This window comes from Hypanus sabinus, chromosome 5 (genome assembly GCF_030144855.1).
Source record: "Hypanus sabinus isolate sHypSab1 chromosome 5, sHypSab1.hap1, whole genome shotgun sequence".
In the NCBI taxonomy this organism is placed as follows: domain Eukaryota; kingdom Metazoa; phylum Chordata; class Chondrichthyes; order Myliobatiformes; family Dasyatidae; genus Hypanus; species Hypanus sabinus.
In genome coordinates this window covers 183551227-183576808 of record NC_082710.1, presented here as the reverse complement: position 1 = coordinate 183576808, position 25582 = coordinate 183551227, and the positions used below count along the sequence as shown (strand labels likewise).

Here is a 25582-nt window from a genome sequence, read left to right as displayed (position 1 = left end):
GATACGTTTCTCTGCTGTTCTGCTCTATAGATCACCTAATAGAACACAGATCAGTACAGGCCCTGTGGCTCACAATGTCGTACCTACTCTTGGACCCTTCGCTCACATTGCCCTCTGATTTTTTATCATCCATGTGCCTTTCTAAGAATCTCTTAATTGTCCCTAATGTATCTGCCTCTACCACCAGCCCTGGCAGTGCGTTCCATGCACCCAGCACTCAGTGTTTAAAAAACCATACTCTGATATTCTCCCCCCCCCCCCCCCCCCCTCCGCATACTTTCCTCCTATCACTTTAACTTTATGCCCTCCTGTATTAGCCATTTCCCCCTTGGGCAAAAGTACTCTGACTGTCCACTCTTTCTATGACTCATCATCTTGTACACCTCTATCAAGTCGCCTCTCGTCCTCCTTCACTCCAAAGAGAAAAGCCCTCGCTCACTCAGCCTACCCTCTTAAGACATGCTCACTAATCCAGACAGCATCTCCTCCCTAGAGATTCCGCATCCTTCCTGTAAGGTGAGCAGAGCTGACACAGTGCTGCAAGTGTGGTCTAACCAGGGTTTTATAGAGCTGCAACACTATCGGGTGTATCATTTGAATACGCAGCGACGGGTGAGTCTGCTGTCGCTGTTTTAATTCACTGTGTTTCCTATTCTGACAAGTTTGTCCTTTGTTCTTGCAGACGTGAAGAAATCTTCGGGTGCTATGCGTAAGTAATGCTTTGATTTGTAGAGCACTGAACCAGGCCCTTAGCCAAACTGCTCCAAGCCAGTCTCGTTCGCCCGTGTCAGCCTCACGTCCATCTAAGCCTGTCCTATTCACCTACTCGTCCATTTGCTAATGTCTCTCCCTCATCACCTTCGTTGGCAGCTCATTCGTTGTACTGAAAACCCTGCCCATCGGGTTCCTATTCAGTCTCTCTCCGATCATCCTACGGGGCACAGTGAGACACAGGAGCAGAATTAGGCACTTTGGCCCATCAAGTCTGTGCTGCCATTCCATTATAGCTTTCTTTTCAAATCTTTTCAAAAAACCCCTACTAAATCAAGAAAAAAGTGAGGGGGGAAAAAACCAATTAAGTGTTCAACCCCGGAGCCATGCATCATACAAAAAGCTTCTAAAGATAAACATCAAACCGCCAGCAAAAAGAATATACCAAAATTTACAATTTGATCGTGGAGAAAATCTATCAATTAACTCAAATGGTAGTAATGAGCAAATGACCCCCATCTTTTCTCAATATCAAACATGGGTTCGAAGGTTCGACTTCTAATTTTCTCCAAACTTAGACATAGCATCACTTGAGAGAACCATTGTGACAGAGTGGGAGCCGACATATCCTTCCATTTCAACAAAATGACCCGCCTAGCTATCAATGTAACAAATGCAATAACATGTTGGTCAGATAAAGAAATACCACAAATATTTTGAGGTATTATTCCAAAGAGCACAGTTAATTTGTTAGGTTGTAAATTAATTTTAAGTGCTTTAGAAATTGTAGATAAAACTGACTTCCAGAACTGTTCCAGTATAGAACAAGACCAAAACATGTGTGTCAGTGTAGCTGTCTCAGTTTTACATCTATCACAATAACTACCAACATCAGGAAAGATTTTAGACAATCTCTCCATCAAATAGTAACGAAGTACAATTTTAAATTGAATCAGTGAATGACTAGCACAAATCGAAGAAGAGTTAACCAACTTCAGAATCCGCGTCCAGTCCTCCGTCACAAAAGTCAAATTAAGTTCCTTTTCCCAATCTTGTTTAATCTTAAATAAAGGACGCTTATCCCATTGTAATAATAAATTATAGATTCTTCCAATGGAACCCTTCATCAAAGGGTTCATACTCATAATAATATCTAACAGATCGGCCTCTAATATGCAAGGAAATTTACTTAAATATTTCTGTAAGAAATGTCTAACTTGAAGGTATTGTAAGAAGTGTGAATATGAAAGAGAGTATTTATCAACTAATTGTTCAAAAGACTGTCTTCTTTAAATATATCCAAAAAAGAATTAATACCTTTATTTTTACAAAGTAAAAAAATTGGATCACTCAAAGAAGGCTTAAAAAAATAGTTTCGATAAATTAAACTACAAAGTTTAAATTTTTTAAGATTAAAAAAATTACAGAACTGGAGCCAAATTTGTAAAGAATACTTAATCATAGGGTATAAATTTAAATTAGCAACTTTAGCTAATTGTATAGGTAGAGCAGCTCCCAATAACGAGGTTAAACAAAACTGTTTCACAGCTTTCAATTCCAAATCTACCCAAATTGGCCACTTGTTCTTATCAACCCAGTATAACCAAAAGGGCATATATTGCACATTAACAGCCCAGAAATACATTCTTAAATTAGGCAAAGCAAGACCTCCGTCCTTTTTCAATTTTTGGAAGTGACATTTACCAATTCTTGGTCTTTTATCATTCCAAATAAAAGATGAGATAATAGAAACAACTCGATCAAAAAAACAGGGATATTCTGAAATAAATTAAAAAATGTGGTAAAATCATCATTTTGACTGTATGGAAGCAGCCAGCGAGTGAAAACGTAAGTGGGTTCCATCTGCTAAATAAATACTTAATAGAATCTACCAAGGGAACAAAATTAGCTTTATAAAGATCCTTATATTTTTTAGTGATTATAATGCCTAGATATCTAAAGGAATCCATAACTTTGAAAAGAGAATTATCATATATAGAAACAGATTCATTTAAAGGAAACAGTTCACTTTTATTAAAATTAATTTTATATCCTGAAAAATCCCCAAATTCATTGAATAATTTTAGCAAGGCAGGGATAGATTCCTCAGGATTAGATATATAAACCAGTAAATCAGTAAATCATCGGCATAAAGAGAAATTTATGAATGGTCTCATTCACAAGAATCCCATGAGTATCTTTAGCTTCACGAAGAGCACTAGCAAGGGGTTCTAATACTAAATTAAATAACAAAAGACCTATTGGACAACTCTGTCTTGTTCTCCATGAAAGCTGAAAAAAAGGGGATCTACAGTTATTAGTAATAACAGTAGCAATAGGAGTTTTATATATCATTCTAATCCAATTATTAAAATTAACATCAAAGCAAAATTTCTCTAAAACATTAAATGAATATTTCCATTCGACTCGATCAAACACTTTTTCAGCATCCAAAGAGACGACGCATTGTGGAGTTTTAAAAGAAGATGAATATATAATATTAAATAATCTCCGAACATTTGAAAAGGAATTAACGACCCTTATAAATCCTGTTTGATCTTTAAAAATAATTTAACCCAAAATATTTTCCAACCAATTGGCTATTATCTTTGACAGGATCTTAGTATCAACATTCAATAATGAAATAGGACTGTATGAGGCACAATCAGTAGGATCTTTATGCTTTTTAAGAATTAAAGAAATAGAAGCCTCATAAAAAGTAGAGGGTAAATCATCTTTAAACATTTCCAGCATATACGGAGAAAGCAATTTTCCAAATTTTTTATAGAATTCTACAGGATAGCCATCAAGTCCAGGGGCCTTACCGGATTGCATTGAAAAAATAGCTTTATGGATTTAAGCTTCAGTAATTTAGGCAACGAGAGTACTTTGATCCTCAACAGAAATTTGAGGAAAAGCAATCTTTCGTAAAAAGGCATTCATTTTAGAATAATCCACTGGAAATTGAAATTTATAAAGTTCAGTATAAAAATCTTGAAAAATCTTATTAACTTCTTCATACTCCCAAGCCAGGGTGCCATCTTTCCTACGGATTTTCAAAATTTGCCTTTTGGCTCTGGCCGTTTTTAATTGAGATGCAAGCAGTTTGTTATTTTTATCTCCAAACATATAAAATTGACTTTTTAGCTTAAACAAGTCACCTTCAATAGGATGAGTTAACAATAAATTATATTGTGATTGAAGTTCCACCCTTTGTTTAAATAAGTCAATATTAGGGGAAATTGCATAAATATTATCTAAATCTTTAATTTGTTTTGAAATCTTACCTAATTCTACTTTAGTCTGTTTTTTAAGCTTAGCTGAATAAGAAATGATCTGACCACGTAGAAATGCTTTAAATGGATCCCATATGATTAACTTAGACTCATTTACCTGCCTTCTCCCTGCGACCTTTGACACTGTGACTAATGAAGATGCCATCAACCTCTGCCTTAAATTTACCCGATGACTTGGCCTGTACAACCATCTGGCTAGAGACATTTTTCCTCATCTTTGTTGTAAGTGGATGTCTCGCTGTTCTGAGGCTGTGCCCTCTTCTCCAAATCTGGTCTATTGAGGCCTTTCATCGTTCGATAGGGTTCAGTGAGATTCCCCCATCATTCTTCGGAATTCCAGTGAGTATAGGTCCAGAGTCATCAACTGGTCCTTATTTGGTAACTCATCCATTCCAGAATCATTTGCATCGACCTCCTCTGAATCCTCTCCAGTTTCAGCACATCCCTTCTAATATAAGGGTCCCAAATCAGCTCAAATACTACAAATGAGGCCTGAACAGTGCTTTATAAAGCTTCAAAATTACATCCTTGCTCTTATATTCTGGTCATCTTGAAATGAATGCTAAATTGCAATTACTTTCTCACCACCGACTCAACGTGCAAGTTAACCTTTATGGAATCTTACACAAGTACCCACAAGACCCCTTGCTCCTCGGATTTTAAAATTTTCTCTCCATTCATTTCATCTACCAAAGTGCCCGACACTGTATTCCATCTGTTCGGTTTTTGCCCATTCTCCTAATTGGTCAAGTTCTTTCTGTAGCCTCTCTATTTCAAGTTTCTGCCCCTCCACCTATCTCTGCAAACTTAGTCTCAAAGCCATAAATTCTGTCATCCAAATCATTGACATATTTGGAAGTTTGGTTTGTAGCCAAGCTTGGCAAAATGTTTGCAGAGGTTTCGGCTCAAATTGAGAAGCCATCGTCAGTGCACAGCTGAGGGTGTTGTCTCCTCAGAATGCCGGCTTATATACTCCTCCGGGCTCCGAATGGCGAAAGACTGGATGTCATGATCTAAACAACACACACAAAATGATGGTGGAACACAGCAGGCCAGGCAGCATCTATAAAGAGAAGCACTGTCGATGCTTCGGGCCGAGACCCTTCGTCAGGACAGAGTCTCGGCCCAAAATGTCAACAGTGCTTCTCCTTATAGATGCTGCCTGGCCTGCTGTGTTCCACCAGCATTTTGTGTGTTGTTTGAATTTCCAGCATCTGCAGATTTCCTCGTGTATGTCATGGTCTAGTTGGCTGGTTCAAAACACTGTGAACAGTTTAGCTGCAGAATATTCTGAATGGCTAGCTTCGAGGGAGGTCCGTTAGAAGTGCTTACTTCGCGGTCCAAATCCTGGCGATTCATTGATTGTTGATGTTGTTGTTTCTCTTTTCTCTGTAAGGGTTAATATGCCGGGTCCGTGTCGGTGTGTCTGGGTTCATGTACCGTGTCCGTGTCACTGTGTCTGGGTTCATGTACCGGGTCCGTGTCAGTGTGTCTGGGTTCATGTACCAGGTCCGTGTCAGTGAGTCTGGAGATGGATCCTTCTGTAGAGAACCATGGTTCGATAAGTTCCTGTTCTTCTTGCTTGAGTCTGGCTGTCCTTTAGTCTTCTGTATTGACATACAATGTAAAAAGAATCGGTCCCAACACAGACCGCTGTGGAACACCACTAGTCACTGGCAGTCAACCAGAGAAGGCTCCCTTTATTCCCACTCTGAATCCTGCCAATCAGCCACTGCTTTATCCGCGTTAGAATCTTTCCTGTAATACCACAGGCTCGTAGCTTGTGAAACAGCCTCGTGTGTGGCAACTGGTCAAAGCCCTTCTGAAAGTCCAATTACTGTGCCACCTACCAATAATGGTTCTGGGCAAGAATAAAACTGCTGATTGATTTTTGTTTTCTTTCTCTTTGTTACAGGGATAGAAGAATTGAAAGAAGAACTTGGTAAGGACCAGCAGTAAAGGAGATTGTGAATTTATACCTATCAGATTGTGAGAGTGAGGGTATAGAGTTGGAGGTTTGTGGTGGGTGCGGAGGAAGTTGGGGAAGGAACGGAACACTGAAGTGAAAAATCACATCTTTGTTTGGAGAAAGAGATTTACAAATTTTCCTGTAAATGCCTACAAGATTGGTTACCCTGAGATTCATTTTCTTGTAGGCATTTACTGGAAAATAAAAATGCAGTAGAATTTATTACGTTGTAGCGGTGTGCTACACGCAGCGCTAAAATAACGACACGGGAATCGGTAAACTGCAGTCAAAGATAACTTTATTCGAACTAAACAGCCTTGCTTTAAAGCCTCCCTCAACCCGCCCCCCATGGGCGCGGATGCTCCAAAAGACACGTACTCACAAACCCCCGTAGGCTATCTCCCTTAGCCGGAACGCTGGCTAATTGTGAGCCAGTTCGGGTGTGCCAGGAAATGGGTCGCCACAACGTGAACAAAGACTGACAAACAGCCAATGTGCAAAAGAAGATGCATCGTACAAGTTAAGAAGAATAATTCTGAGAACGAGTTGTAGAGTCCGTGAAAGTGAGTCTGTGGGTTGTGGAGGCAGTTCAGCACTGAGATGAGTGAAGTTATCCTCGCTGGTTCGGGAGCTGATGGTAATAACTGTTCCTGACCCAGGTGATGTAGGATCTGAGGCTCCTGTACCTTTTGCCCGATGGTAGCAGCGAGAAAACGGTATGGCTGGATGGTGGGCCCCGTGATGATGGGAGCTGCTTTCTTGTGGCAGCGCTCCTTGTAGACGTGCTCTGGCACGGAGGCTGTTGCCTGTGATGGACTGGGCTGTATCCACCACTTTTTCCATTCCTGGGCATTGGTGTTTCCAAACCAGGCCTCAATGCAACCGGTCAGGGAACTGTGCACTGTGCTTCTATAGAAGGTAGAGTCTTAGATGACATAGTAAATCTATGTGAACCTCGAAGAAAGTAGGGTTGCTGTCAACCCTTCTTTGTGATTGCTCTGACCTGCTGGTCCCAAGACAGACCCTTGGATGTGACAATGCCAAGGAATTTAAAGCTCTCCACTTGACGAGGACTGGATCATGATGTCTTCCTCCTGTAGTTGATGATCCGCTCATTAGCTGAGTGAGAGGTTCGTGTTGTGGCGCCATTTGACCGTTGGATAATGTCCCTGTGTTCAGAAAACCCAATACATCCCAGCCCTTCATTTGATTCAGCCTCCGTTAGTCTTGATGGACCGTGGATTTGCACCTTGGAAAGTTTCCAGGTCGCAAGCCTGGGCAAGGTTTTTTATTTATGGAAGACCGGCAGTTGAGCCTAGATTAACCACTGTGGCATCTGCCCATCCAGAGACAAGGCCATTCTCTTATAGAAGGTGGAATATTGTGTTCAGTTCTGGTCGCCTCATAAGATCTCCCAGGATGCTGCTTGGATTAGAGAAAATGTCGTAGGTGCAGAAGTGGCTAACATGAGGGGGCATAATTTTGAGTAGGTTGGAGGAAAGTGCAGGGGTGGGTATCAGAGGAAGATTTTTTATGGAGTGCTGGGTGTGTATAACGTGCTGCCAGGGACATTAGGGAAATTTAAGAGAGTTTTAGATAAGCACATGGATGATAGAAAAATGGAGGGCTACCCTACCCCTTACCCTAATGCGTGGGTGGGAGGGGTTACAGTGATCTTAGAGCAGGTTAAAATTTTGGCGCAACATTGTGGGTTGAAGGTGGTATCAGTAGCATCATCGTGTGTTGTGTGATCATGCATTAGGGTTAGGGTTCAGATCACGGTCTTCCATCTGTCTACCGAGCAAGGGCTCGTTGCCTGTGGGGAGGACCCACTTCCTGCTGTTGCTCTACTCGTGACCATGGTTGTTCTTGGCGTATGTTTCTACAGAAGCGGTTTGCCGTTGCTGCAGTGTCTTTACAAGACTGGTGACCCAGCCGTCAGAGGTCACAAAACCAGGGCCTGAACTGTGCTGGAATGTTCCATTATTTGTGAATGAATTTGGGAAGGTGATGCATTTCCTCCAGTTGAGAGGCAAAACAAGGGGGACGAATCTTAAAATGGAGGGCAGGTACTGGTTCACCAGAGATCTATCTGACACCGTACAGGTCCACAGTGGGAACAGCCTGCTCTTTATCATTGGCCCTAGTTCCTAACATGGGATTTCTGTCTCTTGCAGAGAAACAGAAGCTGGTAGCGGAAGAAGGTGAGTCTCGGGATCAATTTATGGTGATCGAGTGTTCTGACGCCGTGAATACTGGTGGCAGATAGGCCGTATGCCTCCCTGTACGTTCAGCGAGGATACGATGAGTGAGAGGACGTCCCTGCAGTGCACTGCGTTTCCACTGGGACCAACATTGGATGCTGGTGTGTGACAATCTTGCAAAGGACCCAGGAAGAGGCCCTTCAGCCCACAGTGTTGTGCTGAACCAGTCAAATGGCCCTTCTGCCTACACAATGTCCGTGTCCCTCCATTTTCCTCACAATCATGTGCCTATCTATATGTCTCTTAGAAGTCTCCACTATTTCTGGCTCTCCACCACCCCAGGCACCCACCACTCTCTGTATCTCCTTTGAAATTAGCCCCTCTCACCCCCTGGTCTTAGACATTTGAACCCTGGGAAAAAGGTATTGTCTGTCTACTCTCTCTGTGCCTCTGATAATCTTATAAACATGTCTCCTGTCAGCCTCCAGCGCTCCGGGGGAAACAACGCAGGCTTCTCTAAACTTTGCCGAGTTACACTTGGTCAGTATTCCGTCGGGGTTCACCTTCAGAACCATCAGAAGCTGACGTCATCGGGGGTGTCACACTTCCCCCGACCCAGAGATTTAATTGTTATGATGAGTCACGGTTATAGAAAAGTACAGCTCAGAAGCCTGCTCTGTGGCCCACCTGGTCTCTGCCGAACCATTGAAATTGTGGAAACAGCTTATCCACTGATGTCTATTACAGACCTGTGGACTCTCACAGCTACCTTGACGACACCTCGTCCCACCCTGCTACTCGTAAAAACACCATCCCTGTCTCTCAATTGCTCCATCTCCGCCACTTCTGCTCTCAGGATGAGTCTTTTCATTCTAAAACAATGGAGATGCCCTCCTTTTTAAAAGAAAGGGGCTTCCCTTCCACATTAACACTGCCCTCAACCGCATCTCTTCCATTTCACGCACGTCTGCTCTTACACCATGTTCCTGCCACCCTTCCAGGGATAGTGTCCCTCTTGTCACCAGCCTCCATGCCCAGCATGTAATTCTCCAGAATCTCTGCCATCTCCAACGAGATCCCACCACTGCCCCCTACCCACAGCTTCTGCTTTCCGCAGGGGTGGCTCCCTTCGTGACTCCCTTGTCCATTCAACCCACCCCTTTTCCCCTTGGCAAGCAGAACAAGTGCTCCACCTCCTCCCTCACCACCATTCAGGGCCCCAGGCAGTCCTTCCAGGTGAGGCGACACTTCACCTGTGAGACTGTTGGGGTCACTGGCAGTGTTTGGTGCTCCCGGCGTGACCTCCTGCATGTCGGTGAGACCCGATGTAGATTGGGAGACCGCTTCACCGAGCATCCACGCTCTGTCCACCAGGACAAGCGGGATCTCCCAGTGGCCACCCATTCCCATTCCCATTCCAATATGTCCTTCCATGGCCTCCCTCCACCGTCACGATGAGGCCACACTTGGGTTGGAGGAACAACACCTTATATTCTGTTTGGGTAGCCTCCAACCTGATGGCATGAACATCGATTTCTCCAACTTCCAGTAATGCCTCCACCCCCAAACTTCACCATTTCCCCTCTCTCAGCTTATCTCCTTGCCCGTCCATCGCCTCCCTCTGGTGCTCCTCCCCCCTTTTCTTTTTTCCATGGCCTTCTGTCTCTTTCAACAATTTACTTCCCAGCTCTTCACTTTATTCCTCCCCCTCCAGATTTCACCTATCACCTTGCCTTTCTCTCTCCCTCTACCCCCCCCCCCCACTTTTAAACCTACTCCTTAGCTTTATTCCTCCAGTCCTGCAGAAGGGTTTCGGCCCGAAACACCGACTGTAATCTTTTCCATAGACGCTGCCTGGCCGGCTGAGTCCCTCCAGCATTTTGCGTGTGTTGCTCGGATATCCAGCATCTGCAGATTTTCTCTTGTTTGTCATTTAAGCTACCTTCTCTGATCGGCCTGCACCGGGACCATGACCCTGCATTCCCCTCCCATCCATGTACCTGTTCAAACTTCTCTTAAATGTTGAAAATAAGCCCACATGGATCATTTGAGCTGGAAGCTCATTTCACACTATTCATGTTCCCCTTAAACGTTTCACCTTTCACCCCTAACCCATGACCTCTGGTGTTGTAGTCCCAGCTGAGCTCAGTGGAAAAAGCCTGTTCGCATTTACTCTGTTTATTTTGATTACCTCTATCAAATCTCTCCTCAGTCTTCTATGTTCCCAGGAGTAAAGTCCCAATTCAATTTTCCCTCATAACTCTGATCCTCCAGACTTGGCCAAATCCTTGGAGTTTTTCTCTGCACTCTCTTGTCCTTATTTTTATCTTTTCTGTAGGTAGATGACCAAAACTGCACACAATACTGTAAATTAGGCCTCATCAACACCTTGTACTACTTCCCCTCTTCCCCCCACCCAACTCTCTCTACCCCACATGCACCATGTGTCTGTAGTGTGAGGTAAGCCGACTGTCGTGTGTGTTCATGGATTTCTGCTGCTGTAGTCCATCCACGTCGAGGTCTGACGTGTTAAATGTTCAGAGGTGCTCTTCTGCACCCGCTGTTGTAATGCATGGTTATTTGAGTTCCTGTCAGTTTGAACCAGTCTGGCCATTCTCCTCTGACCTCCCTCATTAACGAGGCATTTTCACTCACAGAAGCTGTAGAGGGCAGAAATCTCCGGAGATCAGCAGCTTCCGAGGTGCTGCCTGGCACCAACAATCACTCCAAGGTCACAGGTCGCTTTTCTTTCCCATTCTGAAGTTTGGTTGTAACAACTGAACCTTTTGACCGTGCCTGCGTGCTTTTATACATTGGGTTGCTGCCACATGATTGGCTAATTAGATATTTGCATTAACAAGGAGGTGTTCCTAATAGAGTGGCCATCAAATGCGTGCACAATGGCGAATTGTTTTTTTATTGAGGGACAGCGTGGAATAGGCCCTTCTACAAATTCCCTCTCTTGAGATCAAACGCCAACTGGATATTCCCTGTCTACCAAAATATTGAAATCCCCCGTGATTATTGCACCTTGCCCTTTTTACATTCCTTTTCTATCTCCCATTGGAATTTGTAGCCGACAACCTGCCCACTGTTCAGGGGCTTGTATATAACTCCCATCAGGGTCTTTTTATCCTGGCAGTTTCTACATCTTCTGATCCTGTGATGCCTTTTTCCAAAGATTTCATTTCATTTTGTACCAACAGAGCCATCCCACCCCTCCTGACTACCTGGCGGTCCTTTCGATGCAGTGTGCATCCTTGGATGTTAAGCTCCCAACTACGACCTTCTTTCAGCCACAACTCAGACGTTCACGAGGTCATACCTGTCAATCTCTGACTTGCTGCAAGATCATCGACCTTATCCCACTTGGTGCATGCATTCCCATAGAACACCTTCAGTCCTCTATTCGTCACTTTTTGATTTTGGCCCCCCATTACACTTTAACTCCTCCCACTGACTGCAATTTTGCCCTGTCATCTGCCCGTTCCTCCTGACAGTGTCACTACACACTGTATCTCGTTGTGCACCAACTGTCCCAGACTCTGCCCTCTCACTCTGCCAAATTAGTTCAAGCCCACCCCTGCACCTGTGGCAAACCTGCCCACATGTACAGTGAAGTGTCCGCGTCCAGGACCAACGCAGTCCGAGGATGTGCTGGGGGCAGCCTACAAGTGCGGAATGCCCACCGCTTGCTAACCTGCACCTGTGTTTCTCTGGAATGTGGGGGAGAGCAGAGCAGCCGGGGAGAACAGAGACCCCTTGCAGACTGCAGCAGGAGTTGGACCCAGTTTGTGCGTGCTGATGTTGTAACTGGTGTGCGACTTTGCTGCCCTTATGCTCTCGTATTTAACAGGTACGCTTTCTTGGACCTCACTCCTGGCCGCCCCCGGTGGGCTGTACAAACTGATGACACCCCTCCACTCTCCCACCCTGTTCTGCGGCTGGGTCACTGGCCTGAAACACTGCCTAGTTTCCCTTTCCGTGGGTGCCATTAACCCGTGTTTCTGGTTTTTGGTTCATCTGCAGCTTTACCTATTCCCTGAACGAATGGAAGTGTTATAGCTTACAGCTGGTCACCCATTTAACAGCTGGATTTCTGTTCTCTTTCAGGGTATGAGAAGTTGCGCAGGGAGAAAGGTAAGGACAGTGGGTTGTGTTGTGAAGATGGTGCCATGGGGTAATGGCATAAGCCTGTGGCTGTATTCCTCTCTAAAAGCACAATGTTTTGAATATTGGTGGGCAGTGATTACGGTTTGAGGTTTGCCTATCAGACGAAAGCAAACAGCACCTTGACTGACTGTTATGTAACAGGGAAGGCAAAACTCTCAGTATGTAGCAGTCATAGGGGTCTTCTGAAGTCTGGCCATGAATGGACTTGGCCCGAAACGTTGTCTGTACGTTTCCATAGAGCCTGAGCTGCTCAGACCCTCCAGCATTTTGTGTGCATTGCTCTGGATTTCCAGCATCTGCAGAATCTCTCGTGTTTCTAAACTACATTACCGGTTATTAATTTTTGGATCATATTTCACAGATAGTTAGGAAATCATTGAAAGCAAGCATTGGGCTCTTACTATTTTGTTTTATTTTTGAAACGGACATATCCAGATGGAAACCCCTTCCTCACCTGTTGTTTTATCCTCGAGATGATTAAAGTTATTCCATCGTCAAGTAGAATAAGAACTTTTTTCATATCAAATTCCTGATGTCACGGCTTGAACAGCTATTTCTCACTGCTATCGGAACCAAGCAGCTCATTGACACACCAACACGAGATTCTGCAGATGCTAGAAATCTTGAACAACAGAGAGGCGCTCAGACAGAGAGAGAGAGACACGCACACGCAGTCACAGAGAGAGATACACAGTCATAGAGAGAGAGACACACACACGCAGACAGAGAGAGAGATACACAGTCATAGAGAGAGAGAGACACACACGCAGAGAGAGAGATACACAGTCATAGAGAGAGAGAGACACACACACGCAGACAGAGAGATACACAGTCATAGAGAGAGAGAGAGATACACAGTCATAGAGAGAGAGAGACACACACACACGCAGAGAGAGATACACAGTCATAGAGAGAGAGACACACACACACGCAGACAGAGAGATACACAGTCATAGAGAGAGACACACACACACGCAGACAGAGAGAGATACACAGTCATAGAGAGAGAGACACACACACGCAGACAGAGAGAGATACACAGTCATAGAGAGAGAGACACACACACACGCAGACAGAGAGAGATACACAGTCATAGAGAGAGAGACACACACACACGCAGACAGAGAGAGATACACAGTCATAGAGAGAGAGAGAGACACACACACGCAGACAGAGAGATACACAGTCATAGAGAGAGAAAGAGACACACACACGCAGACAGAGAGAGATACACAGTCATAGAGAGAGAGAGACACAGAGAGAGAGAGAGAGATACACAGTCATAGAGAGAGAGACACACACAGACAGAGAGAGATACACAGTCATAGAGAGAGACACACACATGCAGACAGAGAGATACACAGTCATAGAGAGAGAGAGAGAGACACACACACGCAGACAGAGAGAGATACAGTCATAGAGAGAGAGACACACATACAGACAGATACACAGTCATAGAGAGAGACACACACATACAGACAGATACACAGTCATAGAGAGAGACACACACGCAGACAGAGAGAGAGACACACACGCAGACAGAGAGAGAGACACACAGTCATAGAGAGAGAGACACACACGCAGACAGAGAGATACACAGTCATAGAGAGAGAGACACACGCAGACAGAGAGAGATACACAGTCATAGAGAGAGACAGTCAGAGAGAGACACACATGCAGACAGAGAGATACACAGTCATAGAGAGAGAGAGACACACGCAGACAGAGAGAGAGATACACAGTCATAGAGAGAGACACACAGTCAGAGAGAGACACACACGCAGACAGATACACAGTCATAGAGAGAGAGACACACACGCAGACAGAGAGAGAGATACACAGTCATAGAGAGAGACACACAGTCAGAGAGAGACACACGCAGTCAGAGAGAGATGCACAGTCATAGAGACACACACGCAGACAGAGAGAGAGATGCACAGTCATAGAGAGAGACACACACACACACGCAGACAGAGAGATACACAGTCATAGAGAGAGACACACACATGCAGACAGAGAGATACACAGTCATAGAGAGAGACACACACGCAGACAGAGATACACAGTCGTAGAGAGAGACACACACGCAGACAGAGAGAGATACACAGTCATAGAGAGGGACACACACGCAGACAGAAAGAGAGAGATACACAGTCATAGAGAGAGACACACACGCAGACAGAGATACACAGTCATAGAGAGAGAGACACACGCAGACAGAGAGAGAGAGATACACAGTCATAGAGAGAGACACACATGCAGACAGAGAGAGGTGCAGTCATAGAGAGAGATATACACAGTCATAGAGAGATACACGCAGATAGAGAGAGATACACGCAGACAGAGAGATACACAGTCATAGAGAGAGACACACACATGCAGACAGAGAGATACACAATCATAGAGAGAGACACACATGCAGACAGAGATACACAGTCATAGAGAGAGACACACACGCAGACAGAGAGAGAGATACACAGTCATAGAGAGAGACACACACATGCAGACAGAGAGAGAGATGCACAGTCATAGAGAGACACACGCAGAGAGAGATACAGTCATAGAGAGAGAGATACACAGTCATAGAGAGATACACGCAGATAGAGAGATACACAGTCATAGAGAGACACACACACGCAGACAGAGGGAGAGACACACATAGTCATAGAGAGAGAGACACACACACGCAGACAGAGAGAGAGACACACATAGTCATAGAGAGAGAGAGACACACACGCAGACAGAGAGAGAGACACACATAGTCATAGAGAGAGAGAGACAGTCATAGAGAGAGAGACACACAGTCATAGAGGGAGACACACACGCAGACAGAGATGCACAGATGGACTTAGAGAGAGACACACACACAGAGAAAGAGTCACTGACACACACTCACATGAAGACACATAAAGTCCACTTGATCGATGTCTCTTATCATCTTGTACACTTCTATCAAGTCACCGCTGATCCTCCTTCGCTCCAAAGAGAAGTTTCCTACCTTGCTCGAAGTTTCAATGACGCGAGGCTTTCGGCTTGTTAAGAGTCTGCTGACTGTCCCTACTGTACGACGGGCTCCCTGGGCTCTGGTCACTGGCAACGCCTCTTAATATGTTTTTATTGTCTGTTTCAGCGGAAGCAGTACGAGCAGAGAAATCAGGTGAGCATGTAGAGAACTCTGTCACCAGTGTAGTCTCATCTGTTACCCTCTGCAGTTTCCACATTCAGGTTCCTGGGCATCATGTTGGTTCCTTAATGTTGTCGGAGCCGGGCTTGAGGGTGGTGGTTGGGGTGGAGCTGGGGGTTTGGATTAGGATTGGGGAGGTGGAGGGGGTAGGGGTGGGGGTTAGGGTTAGGATTAGGGTTGTGGGTGTGAGGGTTGGGGATGTGGAGGGGGTAGGGGTGGGCGGGGAGGAGGTAGAGGGACAGCCAATAATTGCACAAATAGTGAAAAAAAGTAAAAAAAAAACACGAGAAAAAACTGCAGATTCGAGTCGCTGAAAGTGAGGCATTACTTTTTCTGCATAATTTCTTGCATGAGTGATGTTGTTTGAGCTAATCCTAGTCTGTTTGTTACAATCATTACATTGTCTCCTGTTTTTCTTTTTGTTTGCTCAGAGCTTGAGAAACTTAAAAAGAAATTTGGTAAGTGGATATTCCCAGTGCTCCCCACTTGCTGGGGTTGACATCTCCCCGCTGAATTAATACCAGTCACTTTCAATGTCAGTCGCAAAGTGAATAGGGCTGGTTCTCCTGCCTTTGCTCGTAATACTACTGTGGATGGAAGTCAGTACAGGCCCTTCAGCCCACAATGTTGTGTTCATCTTTTAATCTACACCAAGATCAATCTAACCCTACTTTTTTACATAGCCCTCCACTGTGAGCCTATCTAAGATGTCCTCAATGTACCTGCTTCTACCACCACTGCTGACTGTGCGTGACACACACTCTTCTGTTTTTAAAAAAAAACTGGCCTCAGACATCTCCCCCCTATACTTTCCTCCAGTCGTCTTAAATGTTTGCCCCCTCACGTTAGCCATTTCTGCCCTGGGGAAAGTTTCCGCTTTCCACTCTATCTTTCCCTCTTATCTTGTACATCTCCATTAAGTCACCTCTCGTTCTCCTTCACTCCAGAGAGAAAAGTCCTGGCTTGCACAACATATTCTCATAATCCAGGCAGCATCCTGGTAACAACCCTCTGTACCCTCATCGTCACTATAACAGAGTGATTAGAGCTGAAAGCAATACTCCGTCTGGTCTAACCGAAGTTTTATAGAATTGCAACTTTATTTCATGACTCTTGAACTCGGTCCCCCAACTAATGAAGGCCAACACACTGTACAGCTTCTTAACCACCCTGTCAATTTGAACGGCAGCTTTGGGGGATCTGTGGACGTGAATCCCAAGATCCCTCCGTTCCTCCAGGCTGCAAGGAATCCTGTGTTCTGCCCTCAAGCTCGCCCTTCTAAAGTGAATCACTTCTGACCTTACGATAGCCTGTAATATGTGTTGGTGTGCGTGGACTGTGGGGAATCTTGCTGCATGTTGGGATTCGGGACTAAAATTTGTTTCACATCGGTTCTTTTTGTGTTTTACAGAGGAGGAAAGCAGCACGATCACAGCTAGTAAGTGCCGAGTTGCTCACAGGTTAACTACGCGGTCCGGAGCTTTGCGACGATGAGAGGTTGTAGGCGAATGTGGGATGGACACCCTGGCTGGGCCTCATTTAAAGAATCTCTGCACGAGGATCTCCCCTCCGTGTAGGATTGGCTTGGGGACTCCGGCTCCGGACTTTTCCTCAGGGTTCACTCCTGAAGCCTCCCCCATGAATAGGTATAAATGCAAGGCAGGGGAGGTTTGAGATCAGAGGTTTCCTTCTCCAAGATCAGCTCGAAACCTCGTCCAAAGAGCCCTGTCCTGCCCGAGGCAACCGGTTTTCAGGAGCTAGTAACACACCGATGTCCGTGGAAACAGTTCAGCTGGGCTTAGTAGCTACGTCACAAGTGACTTGGATGTCAGAGGCTATTTCAGATGCATGGCTTTGGGAGCAGTTAATATTATTTATTTATGGATTAATTGATTTATTTATCTAGCTATCTATTGATTCATGTATTGAGATACAGAGGGGAATTGGCCCTTCTGGCCCTTTGAGTCCATGCCACCCAGCAACCCCTAGCCTAACCATGGGACAGTTTACGATGACCAATTAACCGACCAACTGGTGCATCTTTGGACTGTGGGAGGAAACTGGAGCACCCAGAGAAACAGTGATGGGGAAAACGTACAAACTCCTTACAGGCAGTAGCGGGAATTGATCCTGGGTCACCGGTACTATAAAGTGTTGTGCTGATGACTACACTGCCGTACCACCCAACAGGCAGTGGGAGCTCCCCTTAAGGAACAGATTGCTCGGTACTGCTACAGCGAAACAGTAAATTTCACAACGTATTTATTTTTCAGCCCATTTTCCCAGCTGGTCCAGATAGCCTTCCTCTCTGTCCATTTTGTCCCCAATCTTAGTGTCATTGGCAGATTTATCCAGTTGACCACGCATCGTGCAGATAGCCTTCCTCTCTGTCCATTTTGTCTACATTTTGGCAGGAATAATCCAAATAGAACATACAGCGTAAATGGTGGGGCATTGAGGAATGCAGAGGAACAGAGAGATCTAGGAATAACAGTGCATAGTTCCCTGAAGGTGGAGTCTCATGTAGATAGGGTGGTGAAGAAGGCTTTTGTTATGCTGGCCTTTATAAATCAAAGCATTGAGTACAGAAGTTGGAATGTAATGTTAAAATTGTACAAGGCATTGGTAAGGCCAAATTTGGAATATTGTGTGCAGTTCTAGTCACTGAATTATAGGAAAGATATCAATAAATTAGAGAAAGTGCAGAGACAATTTACTAGGATGTTACCTGGGTTTCAGCACTTAAGTTACAGAGAAAGGTTGAACAAGTTAGGTCTCTATTCATTGGAGCGTAGAAGGTTGAGGGGGGATTTGATAGAGGTATTCAAAATTTTGAGAGGGATAGATAGAGTTGACGTGAATAGGCTGTTTCCATTGAGAGTAGGGGAGATTCAAACGAGAGGACATGATTTGAGAGTTAGGGGGCAGAAGTTTAAGGGAAACACGAGGGGGTATTTCTTTCCTCAGAGAGTGATAGCTGTGTGGAATGAGCTTCCTGTAGAAGTAGTAGAGGCCAGTTCAGTTGTGTCATTTAAGGTAAAATTGGATAGGTATATGGACAGGAAAGGAGTGGAGGGTTATGGGCTGAGTGCGGGTAGGTGGGACTAGGTGAGATTAAGAGTTCGGCACGGACTAGGAGGGCCGAGATGGCCTGTTTCCGTGCTGTGATTGTTATATGTTATATTACGTCCCCAATCTTAGTGTCATCGGCAGATTTGCTTATCCAGTTGACCAAGCATCGTGCAGGTGGTGTGATCACTTCTGTCTGTAGTGCTCTGTGTTTTCCTCATTCTCCCCCCGTTGATCAACACTCTTTGTAAACAGATTGATGACCTTTTTCCTAATGATTGTTTCCTTTGCAGATTACAAGAAGCTCCAGACTGAGTTTGGTAAGTGTTCAGTTCGTTGGTCTGGCTCCTGCTCGGCATAAGGTTGGGTTGTATTCTGCGGCCTTGCTTGTTGCTGTTGGCCGAGTGTTTGTGTGGCCGTTCTGCGCCATTCAAGGCACCCGTGCTGGGATTTGGTTCGGAGACGTCACTCCAGCCTTTTTAGGTTTTCCATGCAGTTCATTCTTCAGTAAGGTGGCTGGCAAATCCTCTAATCTCAATACCACATCACAGCACAGTCCTACGACGCTGTGCTGACCTCTTAACCCCACTGCAAGATCAATCTAGACTTGCCGTCCACAGACCCACTCAGGTAATGGTCGGGATCCATGGCGTATAAAAGTTAGGAAGCCCTTATTTGGTCTTTCCCTCCCACACATGTGCCTGTCTAAGAGCCCCTTCAATGTCCCTAATGTATCTGCCTTCACCACCCCGGCAGGGATTTTCATGTATACAGAACTCTCTCTGCCTCTGACATCTTACCCCCTCCCCCCCCCAAACACCTTACAATTATGCCCCCTCGTATTAGCCATTTGCACACTGGGATAGAGTCTCTGGCTGTCCCCTCTTTCGATGCCTCTTACCAAACTGTACACCTCTTTCAAGTCCCCTCTCGTCCTCCTTCACTCCAAGGAGGAAAACCCAAGCTCATTAACCTACATCTGTTTAGGTAAAGCAGATTAATAGATTTTCGAAGAGCACTGTGTAGAGCCGACTGCAGGCACGAGAAACCACTGGTACTGGAATCATGAGCCACACACACAAAGCATTGGTGGAACTCAGCAGGTCAGGCAGCATCTACAGAAGAAAATGGGCCTGAAATATTATCTGTCCTTTAACTTCCATAGAGCCAATTGATGGCCAGAGCATGTAAAAGCATAAGACCATAAGATGTAGGAGTAGAATTAGGCCATTTGGCCCATCAAGCCTGTTCTGCCATTTCATCATGCCTATCAGCCCCAATCTCCTGTCTTCTCTCCATATCCCTTCATGCCCTGACAAATGAATTAAATATACTTTAAATATCTGCTTTAAATATACCCAATGACTCCACAGTCGTTGGTGGCAGTAAATTTCACAGATTCACCACTCTAGCCAAAGAAATTCTTCTCCATCTGTTCTAAGTGGATGTCTCCCTCTATTCTGAGGTTGTGTCCTCTGGTCTTAGACTCTCCCACCATAGGAAATATTCTCTCTTCATCCACCCTATTGAGGCCTTTCAACATTCGATAGGTTTCAATGAGGTCACTCCTCATTCTTCTGAATTCCAGTGGGTGCTAGCAAGTGAGTAAAAGTTAATTAAAGATGAACTCTACATCGCATATTCCAGTGAAATCTGCCATTTATCAATATCATCCAGTGCAGTCCATGGATTGTGTTAGGGCAGTCCACAAGCGTCTTCATGCTTCTGGTGCCAATTTGCATGCCCAAAGCTTTGAGTTCAAAGTAAATTTATTATCAAAGTACATATATGTCACCATATACAACCCTGAGGTTCATTTCCTTGTGGGCATACTCAATAAATCCAAGAACACAATAGAATCAGTGAATGATCGCACCCAACAGAATGGACAACCAACTAACGTGCAAAAGACAACAAACTGTGCAAATAATAAACAAATAAACAATAAATATCGAGAACATGAGATGCAGAGTCCTTGATAGTGAGTCAATAGGTTGTGAGAACAGCTCAGTGATGGGGTGGGTGAGGTTATCCCCTCTGGTTCAGGAGCCTAATAGTTGAGGGGGTAATAACTGTTCCTGAACCTGGTGGTGAGAGTCCTGAGGCTCCTGTACCTCCTGCCTGATGGTGGCAGCAGTGAGACAACTGCGTGGCCTGGGTGGTGCTTCCTGCTGACTGAGGGGTAATAACTGTTCCTGAACCTGGTGGTGTGAGCCCTGAGGCTCCTGTACCTCCTGCTTGATGGTGGCAGCAGTGAGACGAGAGCGTGTCCTGGATGGTGGTTCCTTCTGGTCGAGGGGTAATAACTCTCCCTGAACCTGGTGGTGTGGGTCCTGAGGCTCCTGTACCTCCTGCCTGATGGTGGCAGTAGTGAGACGAGAGCATGGCCTGGGTGGTGGGGATTCCTGCTGACTGAGGGGTAATAACTGTTTCTGAACCTGGTGGTGTGGGCCCTGAGGCTCCTGTACCTCCTGCTTGATGGTGGCAGCAGTGAGACGAGAGCGTGTCCTGGATGGTGGTTCCTGCTGGTCGAGGGGTAATAACTCTCCCTGAACCTGGTGGTGTGGGTCCTGAGGCTCCTGTACCTCCTGCCTGATGGTGGCAGCAGTGAGACGAGAGCGTGTCCTGGATGGTGGTTCCTGCTGGTCGAGGGGTAATAACTCTCCCTGAACCTGGTGGTGTGAGCCCTGAGGCTCCTGTACCTCCTGCCTGATGGCAGCAGTGTCCTTGGTGATGGATGCTGCTCTGTGGAGGTGTGCTCAGTGGTGGGGAGCTCGAAGTCCAATTAATAATGGATGCTGCCTTCCTGCAACAGTGCCTGCTGTAAAGGTATTCCATGCTGGGAGTAAACCAGAGCACCCAGAGGAGACCCACACGGCCACAGGACTACAGAAAAAAATCGTAACAGCTGCGGGAATTGAACCCTGGTTGCTCATTTCTGGTGCTGTAAAGTGTTACACTAATTGGTGTGATTCAAATCCACTAAGATGTCATGGCAAAATTAACTGGGCAATGTTAGAGTCATAGAAAACTACAGGATGGAAAGGGGCCTTTCAGCCCATCTAATATGTGCTGAACCATTTAAACTGCCTAGTCTCAAAAGGGGTTAATTCCACTTCACTTACAAAGTCATTGAAGTGTTCCGACAACCGATGAACTCACTTTCAAAGACTCTGCGTGTTACATTCTCAATACTTATTGCTTATTTGTTTAGTATAATTAATTTTTATTTTTGTATCTACACAGTTTGTTGTTTTCTGCACTCTGGTTGAATGCCCAAGTCAGGCAGTTTTTTGTTGATTCTGTTATGGTTACTATTCTATAGATTTATTGAGTATGCCTACAAGAAAATGAATCTCAGGGTTGTGTATGGCGACATACGTATTAAAATTGACTTTGAAATTTGAACTTTAACCTGCACCTGGACCTATACTCCTCCCATCCATGTACCTATCCAAACTTCTCTTAGACGCCGAATTTGAAATCACATCCACCACTTGCGCTGGCAGCTTGTTCTGCACTCTCACCAGCCTCTGAGTGAAGAAATTTCCTCTCACCTTCCCCTGAAGCATTTCACCTTTCACCCTTAACCTCTGACCTTTATTCATTGCCACAGCCAACCTCCGAGGAGAACAGCTGTTTGTGTTTGCCCTATCTATACCCCTCATTGTTTTGTTTACCGCTTTCAAATTTCCCCCCAGTTAGATTGAGGATTTATGGTGACGAATGTGGAGGGTGTATTTTTTTATAATGGTTTTGAAATAACTTGGTATCACTGGGAATATTTCATTGAAAAATTAAGTTTTATGTTTGAATTAATTTTCTCTTTTCATTTCAGAACAATGGAGACCTCTTGTCAAATCAGGTACGTCAGGCCGGTGGAGGAATGTGCCAGGATTAATTATGAACCTGATTTCTCACCCACAGAGTCTAAGAACACAGAAACCGGCCCTTCGGCCCATCTGGTCAATGCAGTCTGGCATTCCTAGTTATGATGCTCTGTACCTCCTTCCTGATGGCAATGGGTCAGAGAGATTGTGGGACGGGTGGTGGGGATCCTCAACAATGCTTCAGGTTCTTTGCCTGCAACACTCCTAGTAAATGGCACAGATAGCGGGGAGGGAGATTCCAGTGACATTAAAGTATTTTCGAGCATCTCACACAGTAAATAGGAAGTAAATTGAAAGGAAGATAGAAAATAAATAGAGCACCACAGCCCAGAAAGAGACCCTTTGGCCCATCTAGTCCATGGTAGACTATTAATCTGACTAGTCTCACTGACCTGCACTCAGACCACAGCATTCCATGCCCCTCCCATTCCTGTACCTATCCGAATTTCATTTAAATGTTGAAATTGAACCCGTATCCAGCACTCCCGCTGGCAGCTCATTCCACACACTCACCACCCTGTAACTCAGATTTACTAGAATGTTACCTGGGTTTCAGCACCTAAGTTACAGGGAAAGGTTGAACAAGTTAGGTCTTTATTCTTTGGAGCATAGAAGGTTGAGGGGGGACTTGATAGAGGTATTTAAAATAATGAGGGGGATAGATAGAGTTGATGTAGATAGGCTTTTTCCATTGAGAGTAGGGGAGATTCAAACAAGAAGACATGAGTTGAGAGTTAAGGGGCAAAAGTTTAGGGGTAACACGAGGGGGAATTTCTTTACTCAGAGAATGGTAGCTGTGTGGAATGAGCTTCCAGTAGAAGTGGCAGGTTCAATATTGTCATTAAAAAAAAAATTGGATAGGTATACGGACAGGAGAGGAAAGGAGGGTTATGGGCTGAGTGCAGGCCAGTGGGACTAGGTGAGAGTAACCGTACAGCACGGACTAGAAGGGCCGAGATGGCCTGTTTCTGTGCTGTAATTGTTATATGGTTATATACAATCATCTGTGCACAGTATTTAAGCTATTTCATGTACAGGTATTCTTTGTGTTGTTTTAGTATTGTCATTGTGTTCTTTATGTTGTGTTTTTTTTGTGCTGTGTTGGAACCGGAGTAACAATTATTTTGTTCTCCTTTACATTTGTGAACCGTAAATTAAACAGTCAGGTGGAAAGAAGGGGTGGGGTGTAATCTCATTGACTGGCAAACACAGGAGGGTTCCAGTGGCCTTCCTGGCTCCTGAGTTTCATGTAAAAATAATTTCAGTGAGATTGTCTCATATCTATTCCACCCTCCCTGCATTCCCCATCGTTCTCATCCTGGCCTTATTCATGTTCCCCATAACCCCCGTCTCTCCTATCATAAGCCCACCGACTTATGATTACACGACTTGCTTGAAAGAGATTTCCCAAAGATTTCCTACGGTCTGAGGGCCTTTCCCAGTCTTAAACCACCTGCCCGTTATCTTGAGACCATCATCCTGAGGTTTATATGCAATATGATGGAGAAACTCAGCAAGTCAGAGAGCATCTATTATTATAATCTTTATCCTAGTGTGGTTTCTGCACCTGCACTGTATGCGGAGTACCAATAATTTTGTTCTCCTTTACACTTGTGTACTGGAAATGATATTAAACAATCTTGAATCTTGAAGACTCTCTTCAACGGTGGACACGGTGCTAAATTGAACTGAACTGAGCTAAATGAAGATTCCTAGACTATTTCAGTGACTGTGGTTTGATGTTTTATATTCTGTGGTTTTTGCCCATTGTCTGCCGTTTGCATGATTTTTTTTGTGTTGGGTGTCTGATGTTTTGTTTGGTCGGGTTCCATGGTGTTTCTTTGTTTCGTGGCTGTCTGCGAGGAGACAAATTTCAGGGTTGTATGCCAAATGCATACCTTGATTATAAATGTAGTTTGAACTTTAAACCTCACCATGAGGGAACTGGCTATTTTCCTAATTTTGACCTTACTGAAATTAGGATGAACTATGATTGCTCACAGATCTGTAGCTCTTTGGAAGTGGGATGTTAGTTGTTCTGTTTAATTCTTTGTGCTTCATGTCTTCTATTTCTTTTTCCAGAATGGGACAGGATGTACAGTCATGCAGGTAAGACCACTAGGGAATGAAGTGCACTTGTCAAACCTGCCACTGATCTTTCCCTCGTACTGAGACATCAACTCCTGGTGTCGGAGCAATGCTGGCAGGATGCCCTTTATCCTCCAGTACCTTTGATTACAGGGAGGTGTGTTGCCTTCAGATCAGTCAGGTAGTTTGTCATGAATTCTGTGAGTTTTCTTTATTAAGTAAGTGCTGGAAAGTAACTGATCTCAAGGTGGTGGATGGTAACATCTGGTAGGTTTCTTACACAGAGTGCCGGGCGCACGGAACTCCCTGCCAGGTACAGAGCACGGTGGAAGCAGGTACATTCGGGGTGTTTTGAGAAACTGTTAGATGATAGGAAAATGGAGGGTTGTGTGGGAGGGAGGGAAGGATTAGATTGACCTCAGGGTAGGTTAGAATATCAGTACAGTATTGTGCTGTACTGTTCAATGTATCATTCCCCCCGCACCACCTGGGCGGTACTGGTTTGAATCTTTGTGCACAGGTTTCTTGTGCAGGGATTAGCAAGTTGAGCTGACTGGGGCATGGTGACATTTGAGGAATGGCAAAATTCAAACTTCAAATTTATTATCAAAAGTGGATATGTGTTACCGTAGACCACCTTGAGATTCACTTCCTGCAGTACATGACCGACGCACACAAGAATAAGTTTAGAACAGAGAGGAATGTCCTACCATTCACTGTGCAGGTTTTACACAGTAAAGCACTCACAAATGACTACAGATGTACCTTGGAGAGCACTCTAACTGGTTCCGTCATTGAACAGGATTCGGGAAATTGTTAACTCAGCCAGCTCCATCGTGGGCAGTAGCCTCCCCAGGATTGAGGGCATCTTCAAAAGGCGATGCCTCAAAAAAGCGGCATTCGTCATTAAGGACTCCCATCACCCAGGACAGGCCCTCTTCTCACTGCCCCCATCAGGGAGGAGGTACACACTCAATGTTTCAGGAATAGCTTCTTCC

General features: G+C 44.9%; 1 protein-coding gene across 2 annotated transcripts in view; it reads left to right on the top strand.

Annotated features, from left to right (window-relative positions):
- The window catches only part of LOC132394722 (butyrophilin subfamily 3 member A3-like), a 51074-nt gene that overhangs the window by 20083 nt on the left and 5409 nt on the right, over nt 1-25582 (top strand). For both annotated transcript variants that reach the window (XM_059971107.1, XM_059971106.1), the window contains exons 6-15: nt 683-709; nt 5923-5949; nt 8154-8180; nt 12294-12320; nt 15484-15510; nt 15969-15995; nt 16949-16975; nt 18900-18926; nt 22445-22471; nt 24579-24605. In XM_059971107.1, coding sequence (XP_059827090.1) covers nt 683-709; nt 5923-5949; nt 8154-8180; nt 12294-12320; nt 15484-15510; nt 15969-15995; nt 16949-16975; nt 18900-18926; nt 22445-22471; nt 24579-24605 — 270 coding nt within the window. The remainder of the gene's footprint in view (nt 1-682; nt 710-5922; nt 5950-8153; nt 8181-12293; nt 12321-15483; nt 15511-15968; nt 15996-16948; nt 16976-18899; nt 18927-22444; nt 22472-24578; nt 24606-25582) is intronic.